Source organism: Acinonyx jubatus, chromosome C2 (genome assembly GCF_027475565.1).
Source record: "Acinonyx jubatus isolate Ajub_Pintada_27869175 chromosome C2, VMU_Ajub_asm_v1.0, whole genome shotgun sequence".
NCBI lineage: Eukaryota > Metazoa > Chordata > Mammalia > Carnivora > Felidae > Acinonyx > Acinonyx jubatus.
The window spans coordinates 69,328,100-69,352,039 of record NC_069384.1 but is presented as its reverse complement, the minus strand read 5'-3'; the positions used below and the strand labels follow the sequence as shown (position 1 = coordinate 69,352,039).

Genomic DNA, 23,940 nt, shown 5'->3' with positions numbered 1-23,940 from the left:
GTGTTTTAAGTAGTAAGCTGAGGCCATGGAGAGGTGGACAACCCTGTCTTATTTAGTAATCCCTAAGGACACCATCATGCCGTAAAACCACTTAAGTACAGATATTCATCATGATGGACCCAAGTCATCACACACCAAATGGTGTTCCATGTTATTATGAACTGTTTTTTACTTACAATGCTTCTGACACTAAATGTGTCAGGGTTTTCCTTACACCAAGAAATTCTGACATTATCCAGAGTTAGTGTCAGACACTGTCTCCGTGTCCCAGGACTGCCCCTACTTCAGACACCAATCCCAAGTCCAGGCCTCTGGGACTTCTGACCAGCCAACTATAAATCAGAGGTTCCTACGACCCCTTCCTCAGGTCAGTAATTTGCTAGAACAGCTTACAGAATTTATAGATACGGTAGAGTTGTATCATGTATTTAATGTTACCAGTTTATTATAAAGGATGCAACTCAGGAACAGCCAAACAAAGAGATGCAGAAGCAGGTATAGGGGCAGGTGCAGGAAGCTTCCATGCCCTCCTGGACACACCACCTTCCCCACTCCTTTAAGTGTTCACCACCGCAGAATTTCTCAAAACTTCCTTGTTTAGGGTTTTGGGGGGAGTTCCAGTACGTAGTATCAATAAATGATATCACTGGTCATGGGCCATTGGAGGTTGGAGGTGGGATTTAAGTTCCTCCAGCAACCAGCCCCCATCCTTGGAGGGTTACTTCGTTAGCATAAACTGAGGTGTGGTTGAGAAAGGCTCCGAATGAATAACAAAAGGTGTAACTCTCACCCCTTTCATCCAGAAATTCCAAGGGTTTTAGAAGCTCTTAGGCTAAGAACCAGGAGTGTAGACCAAATAAAAATTTCTTAGTATATCGCAGTATCACAGGTGTACTCAGTTTAACAAGAGGAGGGAGTTATCATACATTATGCTTTTTAAAAATGATAAAATAGTAAAAATTATTTTTAAATATCAGTGCTTGAAAAAGTGGGCTTCTGAACTCCTCTCTACTTCCTACATGGGATTGGATGCTGTCTGGCTCATGAACCACTTAATAAAGCCAATTAAAGTCTTCTAAAGTAGACTTTAGTTTTTTGTTTTTGTTTTTGTTTTTTAATTGAAGTACAGTGAACACGCAATGTTTCAGGTGCACAACATAACGATTCTACAAGTCTATACATAATGCTGTGCTCACCATAAGTGTAGCAACCATCTGTCACCATCCATCACTATTACAATACCATTGATTATATTCCCTATGCTGGACCTTTTATTCCTGTGACCCATCCATTCCGTAACTGGGGGCTTCAGGGTTTTTTTGTTTTTTGTGGGTTTTTTTTTGTTTTTTGTTGTGTTTCGGTTTGGTTTTTTTTTTTTTTTTTTGGTTTGGTTTGTTTTGGTTTTTTGTTTTGTTTTGTGTTCTGGGTTTGTTTTTGTTTTTTTGTCTTTGTTTTTTGTTTTTTTCTGAGGTTTGTTGGCCTATGTAAAACAGTGTGGATAGCAGTATATGTCCCTTTATAAAAATCGCTATTTAGACGAGCTTTGTCAACTGGGTTCAGGATCTTTATGCTTGTGTTCAGGAAGGTATCTGTGCTTGACAGGGGCTGCCTGGGGTGCAGAATTATCTTTGTTCACTTTCTAGTGTGAATCTCACTCCTCATTTAAAACCAGAACCAAGCCATAGAACACTCTTAAATTGATCAGAGAATGGAGTAGCCTGTGCACAAAAATAGACAGAAGAAAGCCTAGAACTTTCAGTGTAGAAAGAAGGAGCCTAAACAGTCAGACAAAACAGTTACGATAATTTGAGACGTGTTCACCAAATGCTAGAATACTAGAACTAAAGAGTATATATAGTTCTTTAGAAGAGATGGTTTACAGCTAACAGTGGCGATTGCACCACGAGCCTGTAAACCTTATTCTAAGACACTGTAAATATTAGAAAAGGAGAAGCTTTAGATAATGTCATAGAGGATGGTTTTAGAATAATTTGAGGGAAGGAGGAAGGCTCAAGATACAGTAGAGTTGTATCACATGTGCAAGAAACTTATTTGAATAGAACCCCATCAGATGGCAAAGGGAGAATGAGGAAAGCAGGTGAGGAGTGTGGAGATGTGGCTGGCTCTGGGGTTAAGCCAGGGAGCAGGAAGTAGGAGACGCCATCTGTCACATCCTTCTGGCGTCTCCTGGTCCTGACAGGCCTCTCAGGAGCCAGTACTTCAAACCCCGTTTGCTCAAACAGCTCCCTAAATAGGCTTCACCAGAAAATGCTTTGATTTCTCAGTGAGTGGAAAAGTGATCCAAGGAGGGAAAATGGATATAGGGGAAAGCCCCATAAAGGGTTGGGGAAAGGGATGTGAACTGTAGGGCATTGTTCTAAGTGGCATTTTGTGATTTTTTTCTTCAGAGATCATTAAAGACTATACAGGTCTGGAGATGATATACCCGTATATCCATTGATTGTTCTGTAAGTTCCTGTGTCTCTCCCTTATGTCTGTGGGGTCTTGGAAGTAGCCAGGATATTTCTCTCTGATCCTGAGACTTCTTTTCCTTCCGCTTTCATCCAAGTTGTTATCATTATGTCCAGCAGAGGGCAGGCTTCTGTCTGGATGACCCGCTTCCAGCCACCTTGTGTTGGTGACTTGTTAACTCCTTGATGGTGTGTGAATATCACGGTATGATTTTGATATCTGTTTTAGTGTTGCAAAGCAGTCAATAGTGGCTGATAATAAATAGCACCTTCCACCTATCCCTTTGTTTGAGATCTCAGGTCGGCCCTCAGTGTTGGTTAAGGAATGGGAACACCTGAATTTCATCCCCATTTGTGGTGATGGCACCTTGTGGAATCTGGCTCGTCACTCAATGTTTTGTGCCAAATAACAGCACTCTGACCACTCACTGCTGTCACTTCTGCTCTCACCACCAATGACAGTGAGTGCCTTCTTGGGGCTGGGGTTTAGGCTGGATTCTTTGCAGGTAAGAAATGCTTCTCTATGCAGACTTCTTGGGGCACATGATCTACCCAAGCTCAATGAGTTGGAGAGCTCACCTTTGTTTAGCCAAGTCTTGAGATTCCCTCACTCCTACATTTCTGGAAGTCATCCCATGCCACTACATTCTGGGTTTAGGCATAACCTATGACCTGCCTTTCTGAAAGTTTCTGTTAGCTTTTGAGTTATGTGCGGATTCCACTTCTTGCTCCTCATAGAGAATATTCTTCAAGCTGGAGAGGTCAGGACAAGCCTTTCTTGCAAACCCTGTTCGTCTCAGAGGTAGCACGGGCCCAGGAGCACCTGGTAGGGCCACCTGCACCCCCTGCATTCACCCTTCAGCTCAAGTCTGCACCTGCCACTGTACTTCTTTTTATTTTCTTCCATGTCCAATAAACAGACACCTGTTCACGCCACAGATCCTAACAATTCTGCCTTCTAGCTCTTATACTGGCCTCAGAATGATCTTACAAACTGTCAACAGAGATGCCCCTACTTCCCCTTCTGCTCCACCTTTTCTCAGGTGCCCTCATTTCCTCCTTTGCTTGAATTTTACACGGGCTCCTCCCATGCCATCTTGGTTTGCTTCACCTCTTTTCTCTTTTTAAGATAAATTAATTTTGTTTTTTCGTAATATAAAATAACACATGCCCGTTAATTTTCATTTTTTAACTCAAGTTAATTAGAAAATAGAAGTTGAGGGAAGAAGGAAACTACAGTAAACACTCTCATCACCTACTAAACTGCACTGTCAATACCGTGGCATCTACCCTTGCTACTAAGCATGGCTCACAGGACCTGCAGTGCCAGCTTCCCCCGGGAGCTTGTTGGAAATGTAGAATTTCAGGCCTCTCCACTCCAGACCTATGGAATCAGAATCTGAATTTTAACCAGATCCCTCAATGTGATTAATACGCAGATTTATACACATATTAAAGTTTGAGAAGCACTGGTATTATGTATCTTTCCAGAAGTACATATGTGTGCATCTTTCTAACAGAATATACTGTTTTGTAACCTGTTTTTAAGCCTAGTAAGCTGTGCAGTGTTTTCATTTACATCATTTTATAAGGTCACTTTCGATAACTATGATTCTACTCTGCAGATACACCATTCCCCTCTTACTACCTCTTTAATGTCTTTTTTTATATTCCCATCCTCTAAGCCATTTTTCTATTTTGTGGTTCTTGTCACTTTGTGATTATAGAACTCGCATAATTTTCCTAGATTACCTTTGTCTGGCTGCAGACGTTTTTACCCATCCCTCTTATATGTTCACAACATGCCTTAAAAAAAATTTTTTTTAGGGGCGCCTGGGTGGCTCAGTCGGTTGAGCGTCTGACTTCGGCTCAAGTCATGATCTTGCGGTTCGTGAGTTCGAGCCCCACGTCGGGCTCTGTGCTGATGGCTCAGAGCCTGGAGCCTGTTTCGGATTCTGTGTCTCCCTCTCTCTGACCCTCCCCCGTTCATGCTCTGTCTCTTTCTGTCTCAAAAATAAATAAATGTTAAAAAAAAAAATTAAAAAAAATTTTTTTTTTAATTTTTATTTATTTTTGAGAGAGAGAGAGAGAGAGAGAGAGGGAGAGAGAAAGACAGGGCGTGAGTGGGGGAGGGGCAGAGAGAGAGGGAGACACAGAATCAGAAGCAGGCCCCAGGCTCTGAGCTGTCAGCACAGAGCCCAACACGGGGCTTGAACCCATGAGTCATGAGATCATGACCTGAGCCAAAGTCGGACACTTAACAGACTGAGCTCACCAAGTGCCCCTCACAACATGCCTTTTTGTTTATTTTTTTTTAATTTTTTTATTTTAAAAAAAAAATTTTTTTTTCAACGTTTATTTATTTTTGGGACAGAGAGAGACAGAGCATGAACAGGGGAGGGGCAGAGAGAGGGAGACATAGAATCGGAAACAGGCTCCAGGCTCTGAGCCATCAGCCCAGAGCCTGACGCGGGGCTCGAACTCACGGACCGCGAGATCGTGACCTGGCTGAAGCCGGACGCTTAACCGACTGCGCCACCCAGGCGCCCCAACAACATGCCTTTTTGTAGAGCATTCTTTCTGTTCAAAGGTCCTGTGTTCCTTCAGCAGAGACTCCTTCCCCACCAACCTCCTAGCATGGCCAGCAAGGATTTAGAGCCTGTTTTCCCCACATATGAACCTCTTTCTCTGCTTCCAGTGAAACCAGAACATTCAACTTAAAGATCTACATGGTCTTCCCACCCATCCCACCATCTGGTGACCAATGTATAAAGTATCTTGTAGTGCATTCACTGTATTATTACACTAGGCTTTAAAAAGATTCACACCAGTAGAAATGCTGTGTGTTGGCAGGAGTCAGTTACTCGTAACAAACATCCAGGATGACAGCACTAAACTGCTTAGGAACGAAAAAAGATAATTAATTGTCCAGAAGTCATCTGGAAATTTCATTCCCCTTGAAGCCAACATCTCACGCAATCTTGACTGACCTCACTCAGTGTCAGAACGGAAAGGAAGCAGGGCTTGGGAGAGGGGAATATTGCTCTGTATCTCCTCTTGGGTATGGCCACATACAGCCTATAGATGTGAGAAAGACACATTTCACAAGCTACAGACAAGAAAAAGAATGCTGTGAACAGAGATTCTGAAGGCAAGAGGAATGGAAAGATTTAAAGGCAAAATTTTAACCATGCATTACTAATGAGCTCAGTGAGGGGGAACATGGGGATAGCTGAAGGAATTTTTAAATACAACAATGTGGCCGCCTAGAAAAGTCTGTAATGGGCTCAAGAGTTTTAAAAGAAGGTGTACTGGTTGGTTCAGTTCTGACACTATTTGTGACGTGTGTGTTTTTTCCATGCCACCAAGCACTTAACTCACTTCTGACGTGATCTACCTGGAGACAGCATCAGATCCCACATGTTAAAGGCTCGATCCCATAAGACCGTCTCCCCTTCCTCATCAGATGCCAACTGCAAGTCTGAGTGCCTGTTACCTATACTTCTGACCAACCAGCTGTGGATCAGTGTTCCCACAATACCCTCCTTGGGTTGCATTAATTTGCTAGAGTAGCTCACAGAACTCAAATAGTGTACTCACTAGATCACCAGTTTATTATAAAAGGATGTAACTCATGAACAGCCAGATGGAAGAGGCACACAGAGCAAGGCCCAAGGGAAGGTTGGGGAGTTTTTCTATGTTCTCTCCCAGGGAGCCACTCTCCCCAGCTCTCTGCATGTTCATCTGCCCAGAAGCTCTGTGAACTCTGTCTTTTTGGATTGTTATGGAGGCTTCATTACATCAGCATGATTGACTAAGTCATTGGCGATTGATGAATTCAACCTCCAGCCCCTCTCCCCTCCCCAGAGGTCAGGGGATGGGAACCGAAAATTCCAACCCTCTAATCACATGGTTGATTCTCCTGGCAACCAGCCCTCCATCCTCAGGCACTTTCCAAAAGTCACCTCTTTAATATAACAAAAGACACCTTTCTGTTCTCTTCACTTAGGAAATTCCAAGGGTTTTAAAAACTTTGTGCCAGGAAGGGGTAAGACCAAATATATACTTCTTGTTATAAATCACAGTATCACAGTTGGCTAAGGTTCTTCTGGAGTAAATCAGCCTCACTAGCTTAAGCAACAAAAGACAGCTTAGTGGAAGGATCCTGGGGTGTGTCATGGAATTCCAGGGTCAGAAGGAGTAAGAAGCAGGGAATTGTGGGGAACCACAGCAGCTGGAGCTTAGGGGCTTGCTCTTCAGACTACACATTAACAAGACTCCATCTTTATCTCTCACCTTCACTCTTTGCTGTGTGTGTCCATGTGCAGGCTTTCCCTCCTTCCCAGACAACATGACTGAAAATAGACTCAGCAGGCAACTTCAAGTACATGTCACCGTTCAACCATTTTGAAAGAGAAGGCATGTATGCGCTCTTTCTCTGTCTCTCTCTCTCTCCCTCTCCCTCTCTCTCTCTCTCTTCACCAAATTGCAAATCCTGGGAAGGAACCGACTGATCCACTTGGATCATGTGTTTACTCCTGGACCAGTCAGCTATAGCCAGGGATGGTGCTATAAACACAAACGTAACCCACTCTAACCACCCCTGGTGTAACCTGCACATGAGGGGTGTGAACGTTCCCAGAGAGGGGCTGCCTAAACAGTCCTGTAGTAGTTTTCATCCAAATGAGCATATAAACAAGGACAAATGTAGCTTATAGGAAAGACCAAGCCTACAATGGGCTCCCAACAACGACAGCAGCATCAACCTATGATCAAACTACAAAAAGAATAAAGAAAAGATAGGCTGTAAAATATCAACAAATGTCAAGGAGAAAGTAGAACTAAGAATTCCAAGTTCATCATTCTGGAGAATCTCTTCCAAAGAAAGGATGGGATGGACAAGCCTAAGACAGCACTCATTGCCTTCTGTCTCACCGCAATAAATAAACAGAACACCCACAAAACTGTAAATGTTATATTTGGTGTTTATTCAAACCCCATGCTCTTGTACATCATTATGTGGCCTCATCATAAATCCAAGGTCAGTCTTAAGTTCAAAAGATCTGTTTTAGTTCGTGAACTCACTTGATACCACATATGAGGGAGAAAATTATGGGTTATCTTGTCCATAAGCTCATTACAAGTTCCCGGTAATAAGACCTAACTGCCAAAGAGCATTGAACATACGCTTTAAAAAAGAGGAGGTTGTGTGTGTGTGTATATGAATAACATTTGGGAAGTATAGAAAAGCACAAAGAAGAAAGTAGAAGTTTAGCCATGATTTCCCAAGGCAGCGCCAACTTCTATGAATGTTTTGGTGGATCCCCTTCCAGCCATTTATGCTCATGTGCGTGAGGTCCTCTGTTTTCAGTACAGTGTTCTTTTCTCTACTGTGCAGTTGAAGCCAGTGCCACCCCACGTCTGGTCTGCAGTCTGGCAGCACCACCATGCCCCGGAGTCTTGCCAGAGATCATCTCTCCTCTTGGCCCTACTCCAGACCTACAGAATTCAATCTCTCAGGCTGGGGACCAGGCATCTGTGTTCCCACAAGCCCTCTGGGTGACTCAGATGTACAGGAAAGCTTGAGAAACGCTGGTCTGTACCTTTGCTACTCAAAATGTGCTCTGTGGACCGTTCCTGGACTAGGACAGGAGTAATACGAAACTGGAGAGGGAGCACCTGGGAACGTTTATGTTAATTCGATATGGCTGTGACATCCAAGCATGAAAGCTTTATTTTATTTTATACAACCAGTCCACAGGACTCCTTAAAAAATGGAGAAACGGAAGTTCATGATTGGTGCCTATAGGGAAAGGCAGGAATTGTCAATGAGGCTGTATTTTTTAATTTGAAAACAATATCCAAAATCACCAACAAAGAAGAACTGGTCTTTGGCAGCAGATAGTTTGAGAAGCACTGGTCTACTCCATCTGTGTGTGTTTGTGTGTTTGTTTGTTTGTTTCTTTCTTTCTTAACATTTATTTCTTTATTTTGAGAGAGAGAGAGAGAGTGAGCAGGGGAAGGCCAGAGAGAGAGGGAGAGAGAGAATCCAAAGCAAGCTCCACACTGTCAGCGCAGAGCCCAAAAAGCAGGGCTCGATCTCACCATGAGATCGTGACCTGAGCCTAAATCAAAAGTCAGACGCTTAACCAACTGAGCCATCCCGGCACCCCCATCTGTGTTTCTTTTTAGACAAAACTTTTGTTCCAAGGAGGACTCTGCCACAACTGGCAGCCAGTTGCAAGGGTGGCTTCTAAAATGAGTGCCTGCTCGTTTTGCTGGAAGTGGGAAAATTTGAACTTGGTGTGGAGGGTGAAGCAGGAGTAGACTTCGGCCTTTCATTAGGAACAAAGGAAGCCACTGTAGGATTTTAAAGCAGAGAAATGGCTTGATCAGACTTGTTCTTTGAAATGAGTGAGCAGGACTGGGCAACGGAAAGTGAGTTGAGGGGGTTGCCATTGCCTGGTCAAAAGTTGATGGCAGTTTAGGGTGGTGGTGGTGGGGACAAAGAAAAGTCAACAGATTCAAGAGATTTTGTTGAAAGTGAAACTTGAATACAGGTGTCAGGAGATGTGGGAGAGGATTAGCTCATTCCGTGGTTTGCCTTTGCTTCCTATATGCCTTAATACTGATGGTTTTTCAAGATAATCAGGTTTCTGTGCTATTTATTTAAATAAATGATAGGTAAGTGGTTGGATAGCTTCTATTTGCTTTTATCACACAGTCTGCTTGCTGTCAGCTCTGCACATTACTTTGACTTTACCTGAATACCAAGAGAACATGTTTCCAGTCTTAATTTACTATAGAAAGTCTGGTTATTGGCCCTTTTTAAACATCCTACACCTTACAACCTGGGAACACAATTTTAATTATATTTCCAAAACAACAAAAAACCAATCCGAATACTGAATAGACTTTTTCTTTTAAATGTTTATTTATTTTTACGAGAGAGCAAGAGACAGAGAGCTAGCAGGGGTAGGGCGTAGAGAGAGGGAGACACAGAATCTGAGCTGTCAGCACAGAGCCTGACATGGGCCTCAAACTCAACGAACCGGGCAATCCTGACCTGAGGCGAAGTCAGGCGCTTCACTGAGCCACCCAGGTGCCTCTGAATACTTTATTGAAAATGTAATTTTGCCAGAAATATGCAGGTATAAAATCAATTAATTAAAATGTTAATATTGTTTATTACATATGATATGTGTGCTTACATACATGACTGCTAGTATCTGGTAGTTAAATCCAGTTTGTATGTATTCAGTGAACAACTCAGTGCCTAGCATGGTTCATGCAGTGATTCCCAAACTCTAGACTTAGTTGACCAGTAATATTTCTTATAATATAGGGTTGCCTACTTTTTATCTTATCAAGTAAGAACCTAAAACCAAATAAAGAATTTTTATATCTACTTTATCATCATCAATTCAAAAACTTTAAAAACAATTAATATCAAAGTGTGGGAAGTAGTCAAGAAATGTTTCTCTATTTTCTCCATTACTTTTTTTAAAAAACAACTTTACTGGAGGCCTAATTTACACATAATAAAATGCACCCATCTTAAGTGAGAAAAAAAAAAGTAGGAAGGATAAAATCTTAGAACAGTTGTTAAAACCAACAGATTCAGTTTTTGAAGACTTCATGCATCTCCTTTAGTTTTCTGTTAGTGAAAATGACATCGGGGCTGGTCTACAGGTAGAATTTGGGATCCATGCACCATTCTAGGAGTGGCTGAGAAAGGATAAGTCTTCTCAAAACAGTGTAGGTAGAGAAAGAAAAAAATTTCCCCCTCTATCCTTCTAGAACCGTACCTCCCTCCCCTCAGTAAAAGATTAACCGGAGAAAAATAAAACCATTTTAATTATATAGCACACACAGGAACCCCACAAAGATATGAGGCTCAAAGGCAGCCAGATATTTGATGCTTATATACCCTTCTGAGTTAAGGAAAGGGCTAGGTGTCAGGGGCTGCAAAGGCAAGTCAGTGAAGGTAAGAGGAGGAAATGTTAGGTCAACAAAGGCTGCCTGGCGGGGAAGACCAGTTCTCTTTGTTGAAAAAATGATCTTTGGTCACAGCAGCCTTCCCGGCATAGGCCCCTTTTCTAATGTAAATCTCCCTTACAAAAGGGTTACTCCTGCTCTTTTTTTTTTTAAATTGTTTTTAATGTTGATTTAAAAAATTTTTTTAACGTTTATTCATTATTGAGAGACAGAGAGAAACTGAGCATGAACAGGGGAGGGGCAGAGAGAGGGGAAGACACAGAATCTGAAGCAGGCTCCAGGCTCTGAGCTGTCAGCACAGAGCCCGACGCGGGGCTCGAACTCACGGACCGTGAGATCATGACCTGAGCCGAAGTCGGCCGCCCAACCGACTGAGCCACCCAGGCGCCCCTTTAATGTTTATTTTATTTTTGAGAGAGAGAGAGACAGACAGAGGTAGAGGCAGAGGCAGAGGCAGAGGCAGAGGCAGAGGTAGACAGAGCATGAGCGGGGGAGGGGCAGAGGGGGAAGCCGACAAAATCTGAAGCAGGCCCCAGGCTCTGAGCTGTCAGACCCTTAACCTACTGAACCGGCCAGGCGACCCGAGGGTTACTCCTGCTCTTTTCAGAGCTTCTCCTGTGTTGCAGTTTCTCAAAAATAATCAGCTCAAAATAAGCATGCCAACAAGGAATATTTGGGGTAGTATACTGTACTATTCTCCAACAGAGAAAATGCAGTGCTGGCCTTGAGGAGCCCTTCCTAGGGGCCCAGGAATGAAAGGTGAGGTCCCCAGCTAAGGCCTGATGATAGCTATGGGCTGGGGAGGGAATCACTCCTTCGTATGCATTTATTTATTTATTACCTCTTACCTGTCCACTTTTATCCTTTTTTAACCTGTTTAGCCTATCAGCTGATCACCGTGGTGATTGCAGCAGCAGGAGGCGGGCTTCTCCTTATTCTAGGCATTGCGCTGATTGTTACCTGCTGCCGGTGAGTGATGGGGGTTCACATTCTATTTCTCTTTGCCTCTGCTAAGCACAGGTCAGTTTTTACTCTTTTAAAGAATGGTTGGGGTGGTTCGCAGTATTAAATCATAATGTATGACTGAACCATTAAAAAAAGGAGAAAGGGAAATTCCTGATAGGTAGTGCCATTGAACAAAGAAAAGGATACCACATGGGACTTTATTTCCTTTACTAAAAGAGAATACCCAAAAGCACAAGCAACAAAAAAGTGATAGATTGGACTTCATCAAAAGTAAAAACTTCTGTGCTTCAAAGAACATTATCAAGAAAATGAAAACACAGCCCACTGAACAGGAGAAAGTGTGTGAAAGTCCTATGTCTAATAAGGGACTGTATCTAGAATATATTAAGAATTCTACAACTCAATAATAAAGATGCAACCTAATTTAAAAATGGGCAAAGAACTTGAATAGACATTTCGCCAAACGGGATAAACATATGGCCAGGAGGCACATGAAAGAATGCTCAGTATCATTAGCCATTAGGGAAATGCAAATGAAATTGCCATTAGATACCACTTCGCACCCACTAAAATGGCTATTTAAAAAAAAAAGAAAGAAAGAAAATAGCAAATGTTGGTGAGGATGTGGAGAGATTAGAATGCTCACACTCTGCTGGTGGAAACACAAAATGGTGCAGCGGCTTTGAAAAAGTCTGGCAGTTCCTGGGAAAGTGAAACATAGTGTTGCCATTTGACCCAGCACCTCTGCTCTGAGGTAGCTACGGAGAGAACTGAATATGTGTGTCTCCACGTATCTACACAGAAACATGTACATGAGTGTTCATAGCAGCATTATTCATAGGAGCCAAAAGGTGAAAATAACCCCAATATCTACCAACTGATGAATAGATAGACAAGATGGGATATAGCCACACAATGGAATATTATTCAACCATCAAAAGGAGCATAGTACTGACACAACCTATAGAGTTTATGAACTTTGAAAATATTATACTAAGTGAAAGAAGTCAGTCACAAAAGACCACCTACTATATGATTCCATTTATATGAAATGTTCAAAATAGGCAAATCTAATAGAGGTCGAAAGTAGATTAATGGTTGTCTAGGGCTGGGGTGGAGGGGGAGTGGGGACTGGGGAGTAATGGCCAAGGAGTAAGGGGTTTCTTTTGGGGGTGATGGAAGTGTAAAATTGATTGTGATGATGGTTGCACAAGTCTGAATATACTACAACCACTGGTGTGTACACTTTGGGCACATTTAGAAGCAAAGATGAAGAGGGTTACCTGAGATAATTTAGCAGTAAACAATTTGTAGCAGGCACATGGGGTGAGCAGGTGCTCAGCACGAGGCTTGGCTCTGGGCCTCCTGGAAGCCAGTGTGATTGAGTTTCTACTGGAAAAGGAAGAGAAAGGAAGGAGTTGGATTCTCAGTGATTATCTATTCAGATAAGGGAAAATTATGACCTCTGATTTAGATGATTATAAATGGCAGGAATTTCTCTGATGCAACAGATGGATGGCACTTCCCAAAATAGCAAGTTATCTTTTTGACCGTTGGCATGAATGACATTTTAAGATATCCTTCACCTCTAGGAAGGCTGCAGAGAGCAGTGTACCCTAACTGCCCATTCGGGAACATGGTCCTTTGCCTGTCATTTACAAAGTTACCACCAAATCATCAAAGACAAACTATGAGTGGAAATAAAATCCTGGGTATGAGACTAGAAGCTAGAGGGATTAAACCTCAAGGAGACGTAAGTCTCATATTTTCTAAGGGTGCAGTACCAGGTAGTATAACCGTCTGGAGAAGGAGCCTGTGACCATGGGCTGCAAAGGGAAGGTGACTGTGAATTAGTAAGTCATTGTTTGAAACCGGATGCCCTGCCCTCCAGGGAGCAACACAGTGGCAGGTCTGTTCTTAACATGCAAGGAAAGACAACGCCTAAGCCACATGCTGGACATTTGGTTTTATGACCCTGAGTCATTTCATGCCTTCCCAGAAAGTTTATTTATAGGAAAGTGAGGTAAAAAGGAAGAAACTTCAGAATATCTTACCCAGGGCAAATGTAACTAAAAATGTCTGGTCCTAGGCCCATTCGATAAGTGAATCACACATATTTCTTTTTTTTTTTTTTTTTAACGTTTATTTATTTTGAGAGAAAGAGAGAAGGGGAGGGGCAGAGAGAGAGGGAGAGAAGATCCCAAGCAGGTCCTGTACTGTCAGCACAGAGCCTGATGCGGGGCTTGATCCCATGAACTGTGAGATCATGACCTGAGCTGAAACCAAGAGTCTGACACTTAAGCAACTGAGCCACCCAGGCACCCCAAATCACACGTATTTCAACCATTTCTAGCTAGTGAACCCTCACAGGTAGGGAACTTATCCTGGGCTTTCCCTAACCTGCTGAAAGGAGAATGTGTGTGGGAACTATAAACAGGTGGGCATTTTTGCAGGTGAAATATCCTGTTTTTATGGTCTGTGAAGTAGCCTCATGTGGTAAAAGGGCACTGGCTGGTGAAGCGGGAGGCCTGAACTCTAGTCCCACTTTGCTAGCAGCAAAATGTGACCTGGGGAACAAGTCTCATCTCTTTGCAAAGCCAGAACTGTCTCATCCCCAGAGCTCCTCTTTTTAGTAAATCTTGGTGTGATCTAGAAGCTTCCATGTACATTCTCGTGCTCAGGCAGGTTTGGAACCACTGGACTGAAGAATCCTAAAGGCCCTTTGGTGCCAGCATTCTGGGAATTTATGACCCTGATTTCCCTGGCTCCACCGTGAGGCAGCAACCTCTGTCCCCAGAAGAGACTGTCTGCCTCGCTGCAGCTGTGTTTGTCCTCTCTGTCCCTGGTAACCTGTCCCTTCGAGTTGGAAGACTTTTTTGTTTTGCATTTTTTTTTTGCATCTAATTGCATTTTCACTTGTTTTAGGCAAACACTAAAAATAATAATAATGCCATTTTTCAGTGGACATCTACAGAAGAATATAATGGTAGCTTTCAGTCTAATTTACCTTCTAAACTAATAGAACGTGCTTTCACAGATATCACTTCTTTACAGAACTTTTTCATTTAAATTTCCAAATGTTTTTCATTCCACAGAAAGAGTAAAAATGACATAAGCAAACTCATCTTCAAAAGTGGGGATTTCCAAATGTCTCCCTATGCTGAGTACCCCAAGAACCCTCGCTCACAAGACTGGGGCCGAGAAGCTATTGAAATGCATGAGAATGGAAGTACCAAAAACCTCCTCCAGATGACGGATGTGTATTACTCGGTGCGTATCCCTTTGCCTGGTGCAGCTCAGGCTCCAGTTCCCTCTGACGATTCCCTCTGGACTGTGTTTGGTGGTAAAGACGCTACCAGTCAGTTGAGGGTTAAAGAGAATGGTGGCATGAGCCTCCTATTTACATAATTTAATATTCAGTTTACTTACGATCTATTTGCATGGTGTCTATTAGTTTTGACATCAAGATATAAAGGATATTTCCACAGAACACATTACTTTCATGGGGTCGTAGCAGTAACCCTTCTTGTTACGGAATTTGCTTTTAAGATATAAGATTGGAAACTGAGAGAAAATTCAGTGACATTTAGCCTGTGGCCCTTGCACATGCTTTACCTCCTGTGGTTTGGGTAGTTAAAACTGGGGGATTAGAAACAGGTATAAAGAGAACAATTCAATGTCATCCTCAACAAGCACTTCTCAGAGGTTTAGAAGAGTATTCACTCAGTAGGTCTTCAATAATTGACTGCACCCAGCCCTGGACTGCATCATTTGGAAAGATAGTAGACTACCTTGAACCCTTGCTCCTTCTGTCCCACATTGAATTACCCCTGTCTTATTCCCATGTGCTGCCTGGTTCATTTCACCATCGCGCTGCCTCAGCCCTCCAGCAAACACAACCCTGAGCTGAAAAGTAAACAGACATAGGTGACCTCTCATCCCATGTAGACCCGTTTGAGGTAGCAATAAACATGAAACCTTGCCCTGTGGCAACTTAATAGCACTAGGCAATCCTGTGACCGAAGTCACAACACCTCTGGTTACTATGGGGACTAACCTTGAGGGTTCAGACTTTGGATGGGAGGGGTTCACGCTAAGGATGCTGTTAATAGTGGACCCTTTGAAGAACTTGAAACTGGAGGAAGAACAAGGGGAATAAGGGGAAAAATAAACACAGACACAAACAGCGCTAGTTGAAATGTTCCCACTGATGTTTCTGCATAAGTGCTTTGCTTCCTTCTCAGTCTGGGAACTCCTTTTACTCTAATAACTGCAGCCATGTATCTGCAGATATCTGCTAACCAAGCAGGGGGCTTACCCAAGTGTGCCCGCACACTTGCACATTTTACTAGGGACTCTTCACCCCAGCGTGGTGAGATCACATAGGGACAAACAGACACCCGTGGTGTCGTAGGACCAACTCCTCTTCGTTTCCATGGAGTTAGCTAAAGAGTTGCCTTAAATAGATATCATCAGGAACTTAGACCAGCCCCATCTGCACATCGGAAATAGGCTGAGCAGTCTGTAGAAGCAGGGCCTACGCTTATGGCGTGAAGCAGCTTGTCACCTGAGAAGGCTGTCCCTCACAGTGGTCTCAGGTGTACTTTGGGCACCCCTAGGATTCACGTTCATTATATGCCGTATCCAGTGTTTTCTTTCTGCCAGGCAAGCATTTTCTCCTGGTGGTCCTCAGTGGGGCCTCCTCAAAGTAGCCATGTCATTCCTTGGGGGCTTCTTTTGCACATCAGCTAGGTAGTCATGATGCTAGGATCTGGTCAGAGACACCTGAGAATCATTGTTGGCCTCCCGCTCTGAGGTCCTCACTCCACCTTTGACAGCAGGTCCTATGACCTTGCAAAAGTCAACTCCCCATTCATGGCAGAGACAGCAGTGTTCTGCTAAATGCCAGGGAGGATTTAAAGCCATTGTGGGCCACAGAGACAGACACACCTGGTAATAATCAGGTAATAATCTTGATAATTAGCCCAGGTCTTTTCCAGTGTTGGTCTAAAATCGCTGGGCTCCCCTTGATAGTTTTTTTAATCTCCTTTTAAAATATAGGCAGGGGCACCTGGGTGGCACAGTCAGCTAAGTGTCCAACTCTTGATCTCAGCTCAGGCCTTTTTTTTTTTTTTTTCAACATTTATTTTTGGGACATAGAGAGACAGAGCATGAACGGGGGAGGGGCAGAGAGAGAGGGAGACACAGAATCGGAAACAGGCTCCAGGCTCTGAGCCATCAGCCCAGAGCCTGACGCGGGGCTCGAACTCCCGGACCGCGAGATCATGACCTGGCTGAAGTCGGATGCTTAACCAACTGCGCCACCCAGGCGCCCCTCAGCTCAGGTCTGGATCTCAGGGTCATGAGTTCAAGCCTGCACTGAGTTCCATGCTGGCATGAAACCTACTAAGAAAAAGGAGAGGAGAGGAGAGGAGGGGAGAGGAGAGGAGAGGAGGGGAGGGGAGGGGAGGGGAGGGGAGGGGAGGGGAAAGAAGGAAGAAAAGAAAGAAAGAAAGAAAGAAAGAAAGAAAGAAAGAAAGAAAGAAAGAAAGAAAGAAAGAAAGAAAGAGAAAGAAAGAAAAGGAAGAAAAAGGAAAGGGAGGGAGGGAGGAAGAAAGAAAGAGAGGGAGGAAGGAAGGAAGGGAGAGAGAAAGAGAGAAAGAAAGAGAAAGAGGAGGGAGGGAGGGAGGAAAAGAAAGAGAGAGGAAGGAAGGAAAGAGGGAGGGAGGAAGGAAGGAAGGAGAGAAAGAAAAGAAAGCAAGAAAGAAAAGAAAGAAAAAATGAAATATAGGCAAAAGTATCCCAGGGTTCACGAAAAGAGGGCCTGGAAGGTCCTGACTTCTGGGTCGGGCCCTGCTGCTGTGTTTAGCTGCCTCCATCGTAGGTTTGTTAAAACATAGCATTATTCTTAAAAAAACAAAACCACACACACATTAAATTAGATCCATGAATAATAAATTGACTTTTCTCCTTTTCTTTCTGACTACCAGCCCACAGGTGTAAGGAATCCTGAACTTGAACGAAATGGACTCTACCCGGCCTACACTGGACTGCCGGGGTCACGGCACTCGTGCATCTTCCCTGGACAGTATAACCCATCTTTCATCAGTGATGAGAGCAGGAGAAGAGACTATTTCTAAGTGCGGAAGAGAGAGGGAGGGCCCACTGCTCTGAGCAACTTGCGGGATCTCGGCTGCTCAGAGTACTGTACCGGGGGGGCCCGCGAATACTGGCTGCTCCCAGGACTCGCGGAGCCACATGTGAATGGCAAGCAGGAAGCGGGACAGGCGTGAGGGGCGTAACCACAGTGGAAGGAGACAGATGGATGCGGGGACGTGGAACTGAGGGCTGCTTGTTAGGCACCTTCACTGTTACTGTGAACGTGAACGTGGGCCGGTACCAGGAGTCTCTGAGTTCAGCAGCCGCCACCGGCCGAGGGCTGGCTGTTAGCCAGGCACATGGTCAGGCACCTTCACCAGGACCTAGTCTTTCCTCAGTTTGCACTTTAGTAAATTGGATAGGGAGGTCTCCTTTTGGATTTGTTTCAAGACTGTTCCAGAAAGAAGGCCTCTCTTCCTCAGACACCTCCATAGGCCTCAGTTGGGTGGTGGTTAATTTACGGCAGAGCACTGGCTCTTTTGTTGTGTTCCTGCCCAGTATCTACATGCTCAACAACAGATGACGATGATAAACATACCGCTAAGGTTTGGAGATGCTGTAGGGGAACATACAGTATTTTCGTGGGCTTCTAGGTCTCCTGCAGTTTCCAAGCCCACCCTCAAAATGAGGAATTGAAATTTATGAGGCACAGCACACACTCCACTTTGTTTTTCAATCAAGGTGACACGTTTATTTAGGAGTAATTTTTCCCTCTGCAGTTACATCCCACTTTTTCAAATAAGTCTGGATCCGGGCAAAACAAGCTCCACGTGGTTTTCAGTAGAGGCGCCCCCTGCCTGTGGTGAGGCCCAGCAGGCAGCAGTGGGCACAGGCGCTGGGCGAGGGCCCTGGTGGGGGACTCTCAGAGCTGGAGGCGGTGGGGTGCTTCTCGTCCCTGAGCGCCTCGCCCCCCACCTTTGAGGCCCAAGTACTATGTGTATGCAGTAGAAATGGAGAGCAGAATGCAGATTGGGTCTGAGGGGCATTCCACCACTAATGGAAAAGCAGCCTGATGGAGTCTCCGCAGCTGAATGTGGTGAAAGGAGCAGGCTGATGGGGCACGTTCAGTTTCCTGAAACCCAGTGCTTTGGGAAGCCATGTGGGTTCCTGAGGAAGCCTAGGGAGCTGGGATAGAGCCACACGTCCCATCCGTGAGTCTGCTTCCTTACTAGTGCAGCCTTCTTTGATTGTATCCCAGATCTTGTCCACTGACTCAGTGCGAACTTTCAACCAACTGCTCAAAGCTGTTTATTCACTGAATAACTTATTTTCACTCATGCAGTAATTTGTACCTCTTTATACTACTGCATGGTTCCCTCCAGAAACATCATTTAAGTCAGCATTGGAGAGCTAAAGACTTGTGGCCAGTTAAGGAGTTGAGAGTTTGCCTTTGGGAAGGAAATTCCACCTGTCTTATTTATTATGCCTGCGAGATGGGTCCTGGGAGGAGGGGGCATACCCCGTACTCAGCGTCTTTAACTGCTGCTTGGGGAACTGCAGTTGTTCTCATCATCTGCTTTTGAAACATCCTGTTTTGGGATGAGAACACAGTGGCAAAAGAATTGTTCCCATCCTGAAGCTTGGAGCTCCGTGGCACCTGCATTTATGGAAGCGGTGTAGCCTTCGGGGACAGTTCAGTCTTGGGTGTGGTTTTCTCAGAGTTCTCTTTTTAGAATGCATCTCATCCTTATTCTTATGTAATCCTCGTCCTACCAGTCTTAAGTGTCAACTCCTGTGTCCCGGGGTCTCCACGAGCCAGGAACACAAATCAGGTGTGATGCTTCTTAGTCGTTAAATTGCACTCATCTCCCGAGATACGCAAAGAATTCTGTTTTTGTCAGTGGATGCCGACTTAAAATTTCAGAGCATCACCTTTCAGAATCCTTGGGTCTTGGATCTCTCTGGGGAAGCAAACAGCCCTTTGTGCCTCCTGGTCTTGCATCTAACTGGAGAGCTCTGAGCCCCTGCACCCCGGCTCACCGTAGCCGACAGGCTTGGCTGTCTCGCGAGTAGCCTAGCTTCCTGGCTCTTGGTATTGATCCTTGCTCCTCCCAGGGACCCAGAGCCATGGCGGGGAGCTATTCCCAGGCTTACTCAGCTAAGGGTGTTGGATGACATCACAGCTGACAAATCATCTCCTGTGTCAGGACTAGAAGCTAGAAGTTACATAAAATGAAGTGTTCTGTCTCAAAAGCATTCTTGGGAAGAATCCCAAAGTCCAGAAAACAGTGTCCTGTGAGTTCCAAGAATGCTTTCCTGTGAGTACGTTTTGTGCACATGAAATGGATTAAGAATATTGTTTTTCATTTACTGTGAAAAAAGGAGGACCCGTACAATGTTAAGTTCATATGTATCTCATTTCTAGGAGGCTGTGGGGTTGGAGAAAGTGTATCTCAAAAGCGTGAGGGTCTAAGAAGGTATGCAAACAGCATGATTGTTATCCGGTGCCAGCTGCCACCCTGAGTGAGGAAAGGAGAGGCTGGCTTTGCCCCGGCCTGGGGTTAATACCTCCTAAAGGACCCTGCCTGGGCCTAGGGCAAACAACCAATAGGACAGCAGCAGCTGCTGGATTGAAGGGACAGGGCTGGGGCACCCCTGGCAAGCAGAAGCTCTCAGCTCCGGTATAGGTGCTCGGTATCAGCCCCTATACCTGGAATGTGTGATCTGTGCTCATAGAAATACCGTGGTCCTGCCTCCCTGGGGCCCCACAGCTAGGGGAAGGTGGAAGGGAAAAGTGACACTTAACTGCTCTTGAGAGGCTTAAACTTCTGCAGGGAGAGCTGACTGAATAGAAACCATGCGTCCTGTAGCAAGCGGAAGCACTTTGCTGGGACTCTCAGAGCAGGATGGGACTCACCTGCCAGCCACCTGGCAACTGTGGGTTTTCTTTAAACTCCAGGGGCTCTTATTTCTCCTGTCTTTTCCTCTCTGCCCCATGAGTCAGCCCAGGACACTGGAGACAACTTACGAAGTCTACCTGTCACAGCCAGAATCTCTGGTGGTTCCCACTATGGCCAGGCTCTGTGCAACGTCCCTGGCCTCACTCACCACACCCTTGTGAAGTATGCATGAGAGTGTCCGTTTCTTGTACGTGTGAACTTCCAGAGAGGAAAAATATCTTGCCTTGAAGAGCCAGGATTCAAACCCTTCTCCCTGCCTTGCCATCATGGTGAATGCCTCGCCGTCTAAGTGTACCTTAAATGTCAAAGAGGGCTTGAGAGACTGGGCTTAAAATATACTTAAGAAAAAATAAATAACCTTAATATTATTAAGCATTAACTAAACTAATGAGATGAAATGCAAAAAAAAAAAAAGTTGAATCCTTTTGGAAAAAGTCCTTTCGGGTTTGTTATTGCATATATTTCTTGGACACTTGAGGTCATCATTAATAGCGACTGGCTTGTGCTTAGCAAGAAGCATACTGGTGCGTGGCTTTGAGTGTAGGAAGGGTAAGGCGATGACCCAGGTTTCTGACAAACACAGCCAGACTTAGATGTCCATCTCAGGGCTGTTTGGCCTCGTTCCCATGGTAAGGCTATGGCTCCCACATACTGGAAGCACATTTTTGTGAACGTTATCAGAAATTGGGAACATATTCAGTTGAATGTCTTAAATGCTGACAAATCTTCCTTCTTTGACGAAATTTTATTTTCAGAAGCAGCTAAGTCATTTAGAGCCAAAACTGTTGAATGGGTAGTGTAATCAAGCTGGCTGATAGCATTTGAAATTATAAACAAAGATGTGAGTATTAAGCTCTTCAAGAGGTAATTCTTAAGAAGTTGGCCCAAACAGAAGGGCAGCATCTTTGCAAGACAAGGCAGGATGGCTGCCAGAGAAAATGTTTTTGAAGGACGATATTTTTCAGATGTCAAAGTTCCCAGAGCAGGCACATTAGGGTCATCCTCACACGTGGCTTTGTGGGGCCTCCATGAAGCCATCTTGCCCACTGGTGAAGTGCCCAGGTGCGCGGTAACTCTGGGAACTTTGCCTGAAGAAGCCAAAGCTGAGCATTCTAGTTGCTCCTGGCTTAGGTCAGCCCAGTGTACCCCAAAGTAGGGTTGAGACCCATAGTTCTAAGATACTTACACTGATTTCAAAGCAAGAGTACTTCTTTGGAGACAGAAAGAATACAAAGTTCAGTATTTTCTATCTTTAAAACTGCCCTTAATATCAAAGATATTTTTCTATGTGAAGACTTGTGTGGAGTTAAAAGGGACCTGTCCTTTCCTCCTTCTTGACAAAGCATCATTCTGAGGCTCTCATGTGCCTTTTTGGAAGAGAGATATGGTTTTGTAGAATTGTCTTTTGAGTATGTGTTCTGTTTTTCTTTCTTTTTTTTTTTTCTTAAATCCCCAGAGAAGGAAACTGGTTAAAATACAAGAAACATCAAAGTATTAAATGTCAGTGAATTTGTTGTGCTAAAATATCTTTTCAATAGTGTTATAATCCATCCTAGTTGGTGTCAACTGCTCACAGAAAAGCCTGTGAAACCAAAGGGGACAATTAAGGTTTACAAAGAGACAGGTCTTAGACCAGCTTTGTCCTCTTTGCATTTTTTAAGAGGCTTTCAAAGGATCTGCATATTAGATTCTGGTTTTATATGTATTTTTGGACATGCACTGCAGGTGCAGAGTTCTTGTGTAGGAAGGATGGGACTGGACAGAAGTGGGATGGAACCAGGTCTGCCTGGGAAACTAACACAGATTTCTGTATTACCTTGGCCTGTTTCTTTAAAAAAAAAAATGTCTTTCATCCTGGGTTGCTGTGAGTTTTGTTACTGTTTGTGTTGCTGGATTTATGGTTAAATGAAGCGTGTAGCTGGGATATGAACTTCTTGAGTTTTCACATTGTCCCGAGTTTCTTTTTGCAAACCTTTAAACCTTAGCCCCTGGTTGATTGTGTTAAAACCATTATGAGAATGTTATTTAAAGTTGTATTATAATTGCAACCTCCACTAATTATTCAGTACTGTAGCAGCAAAGTATTATTTGTAAGAATTTGGTTATTTTTATACTTATACCTACTTTAAGTCTGGCGTTCTAGTCAGTAAATGATGCAATAAAATGAATATCATTTTCCTTGTGTGTTTTTCTCATACTAACAAGCTAATTAGACCAGAGTACAGCAAGTTACCCTTCACAAGTTAACAGTGGGACTGTGCAGTGAACTCTTGCATGGCAAATCTAGGGATTGAGTCATTTCTGTATCCTCAGTGCCCAGCACAGTGAGGAAAGACACTTTTGATGATGGGTGGATGGACAGTCACACTGACCTAAATGATAAAAAGCCTAATTCAGGTATAACACCTGCTTTTGTTTACCTTACTTTTCTTTCTGTGGATTGGAGAGTTTAGGTAACCAATTCAGATGTTAAACATTTCCTCCTGAATGGCCCCCTCTACCACCCCAGGCCAACTCTTCCCATCTTGAAGGGGGAAGGGCTATAAGCATGTCTGTGCTCTGTGGCAGGGAGAATTCGTGGAACTTGAAGAGATGGGCCATGAGCCTGAGCCTTACCCTTACGCTGGCCAGTGAATGTGGCTGCCTGGCTAGATGTATGTTCATTAATTATTTGCTTCCTTCAGTGCCTTTCATGACAGGGATGGATGAACCTCTTGGATGCTTTATGACAGAAACGTTGGGCACTAGGAGAGGCTAATAATGGCAGCTTGGTGCATGATGGTGAACTTCGGGCAGACTAGATCAGGGTTGCAGTCCCTCAAACATCTCAGAATGGAGATGACCAGCAGCACTCTCCTGTCCTGACCCAACTCCGCTTTCCCAGGCCACCCCAACTGAGATCTTCACAGGAGTCCAGGACTGACCCCTCTCTTTTTCCTACCCAGCTCAGCCAGACGTGATAAACATCATGGCATTTTCCGACCCACTCACCCCTGGTATCTGTTTGGGACCTAAAATGGGTCCAACGCTGTCCACTGACAAGCTGGCCGGAGCGCTTGCCCTTCTTGTGCATCTGACCCGGGAATGTTGTGCCTCCACCTCAGGCATCGATTTGCCAGTAAGTAAAGACCTAAAAAATATCTGTAAAAGGACTTCACCAATGTACACGGAGTTGTTCCAGTTGCTTGGGAAGTGACGAAAGGTAAGGGGCATAATCTATAGATTAGATAGGCCAGAGTCCTTCTGTACGGGGTACTAGATGGCCAAGATATCTCTGACATCCCCAGAACTGGGTTGTGGCATCATGCAACCATCTCACGCAGCAAGCATGAACTCCAGAAAGAAGAGAGATGCCAGGAATAAAGACACTTGTTGATTTTTATTGCCCTCATAAAAACTTAAAGTACCATCAGAAGGCCTGGGCTCTGACCACTGGTAAAGACATT

The 23,940-nt window shown here is 44.2% G+C and overlaps 1 protein-coding gene across 2 annotated transcripts in view; it reads left to right on the top strand.

Moving 5' to 3' along the window:
• HEG1 (heart development protein with EGF like domains 1) overlaps nucleotides 1-22,672 on the top strand; it is an 89,865-nt gene extending 67,193 nt beyond the window's left edge. For both annotated transcript variants that reach the window (XM_053220963.1, XM_053220964.1), the window contains exons 16-18: nucleotides 11,351-11,438; nucleotides 14,531-14,705; nucleotides 17,426-22,672. In XM_053220963.1, the coding sequence (XP_053076938.1) occupies nucleotides 11,351-11,438; nucleotides 14,531-14,705; nucleotides 17,426-17,575 (413 nt within the window). In that variant the 3' untranslated portion in view covers nucleotides 17,576-22,672. The remainder of the gene's footprint in view (nucleotides 1-11,350; nucleotides 11,439-14,530; nucleotides 14,706-17,425) is intronic.
• Nucleotides 22,673-23,940: the final 1,268 nt, after the last annotated feature.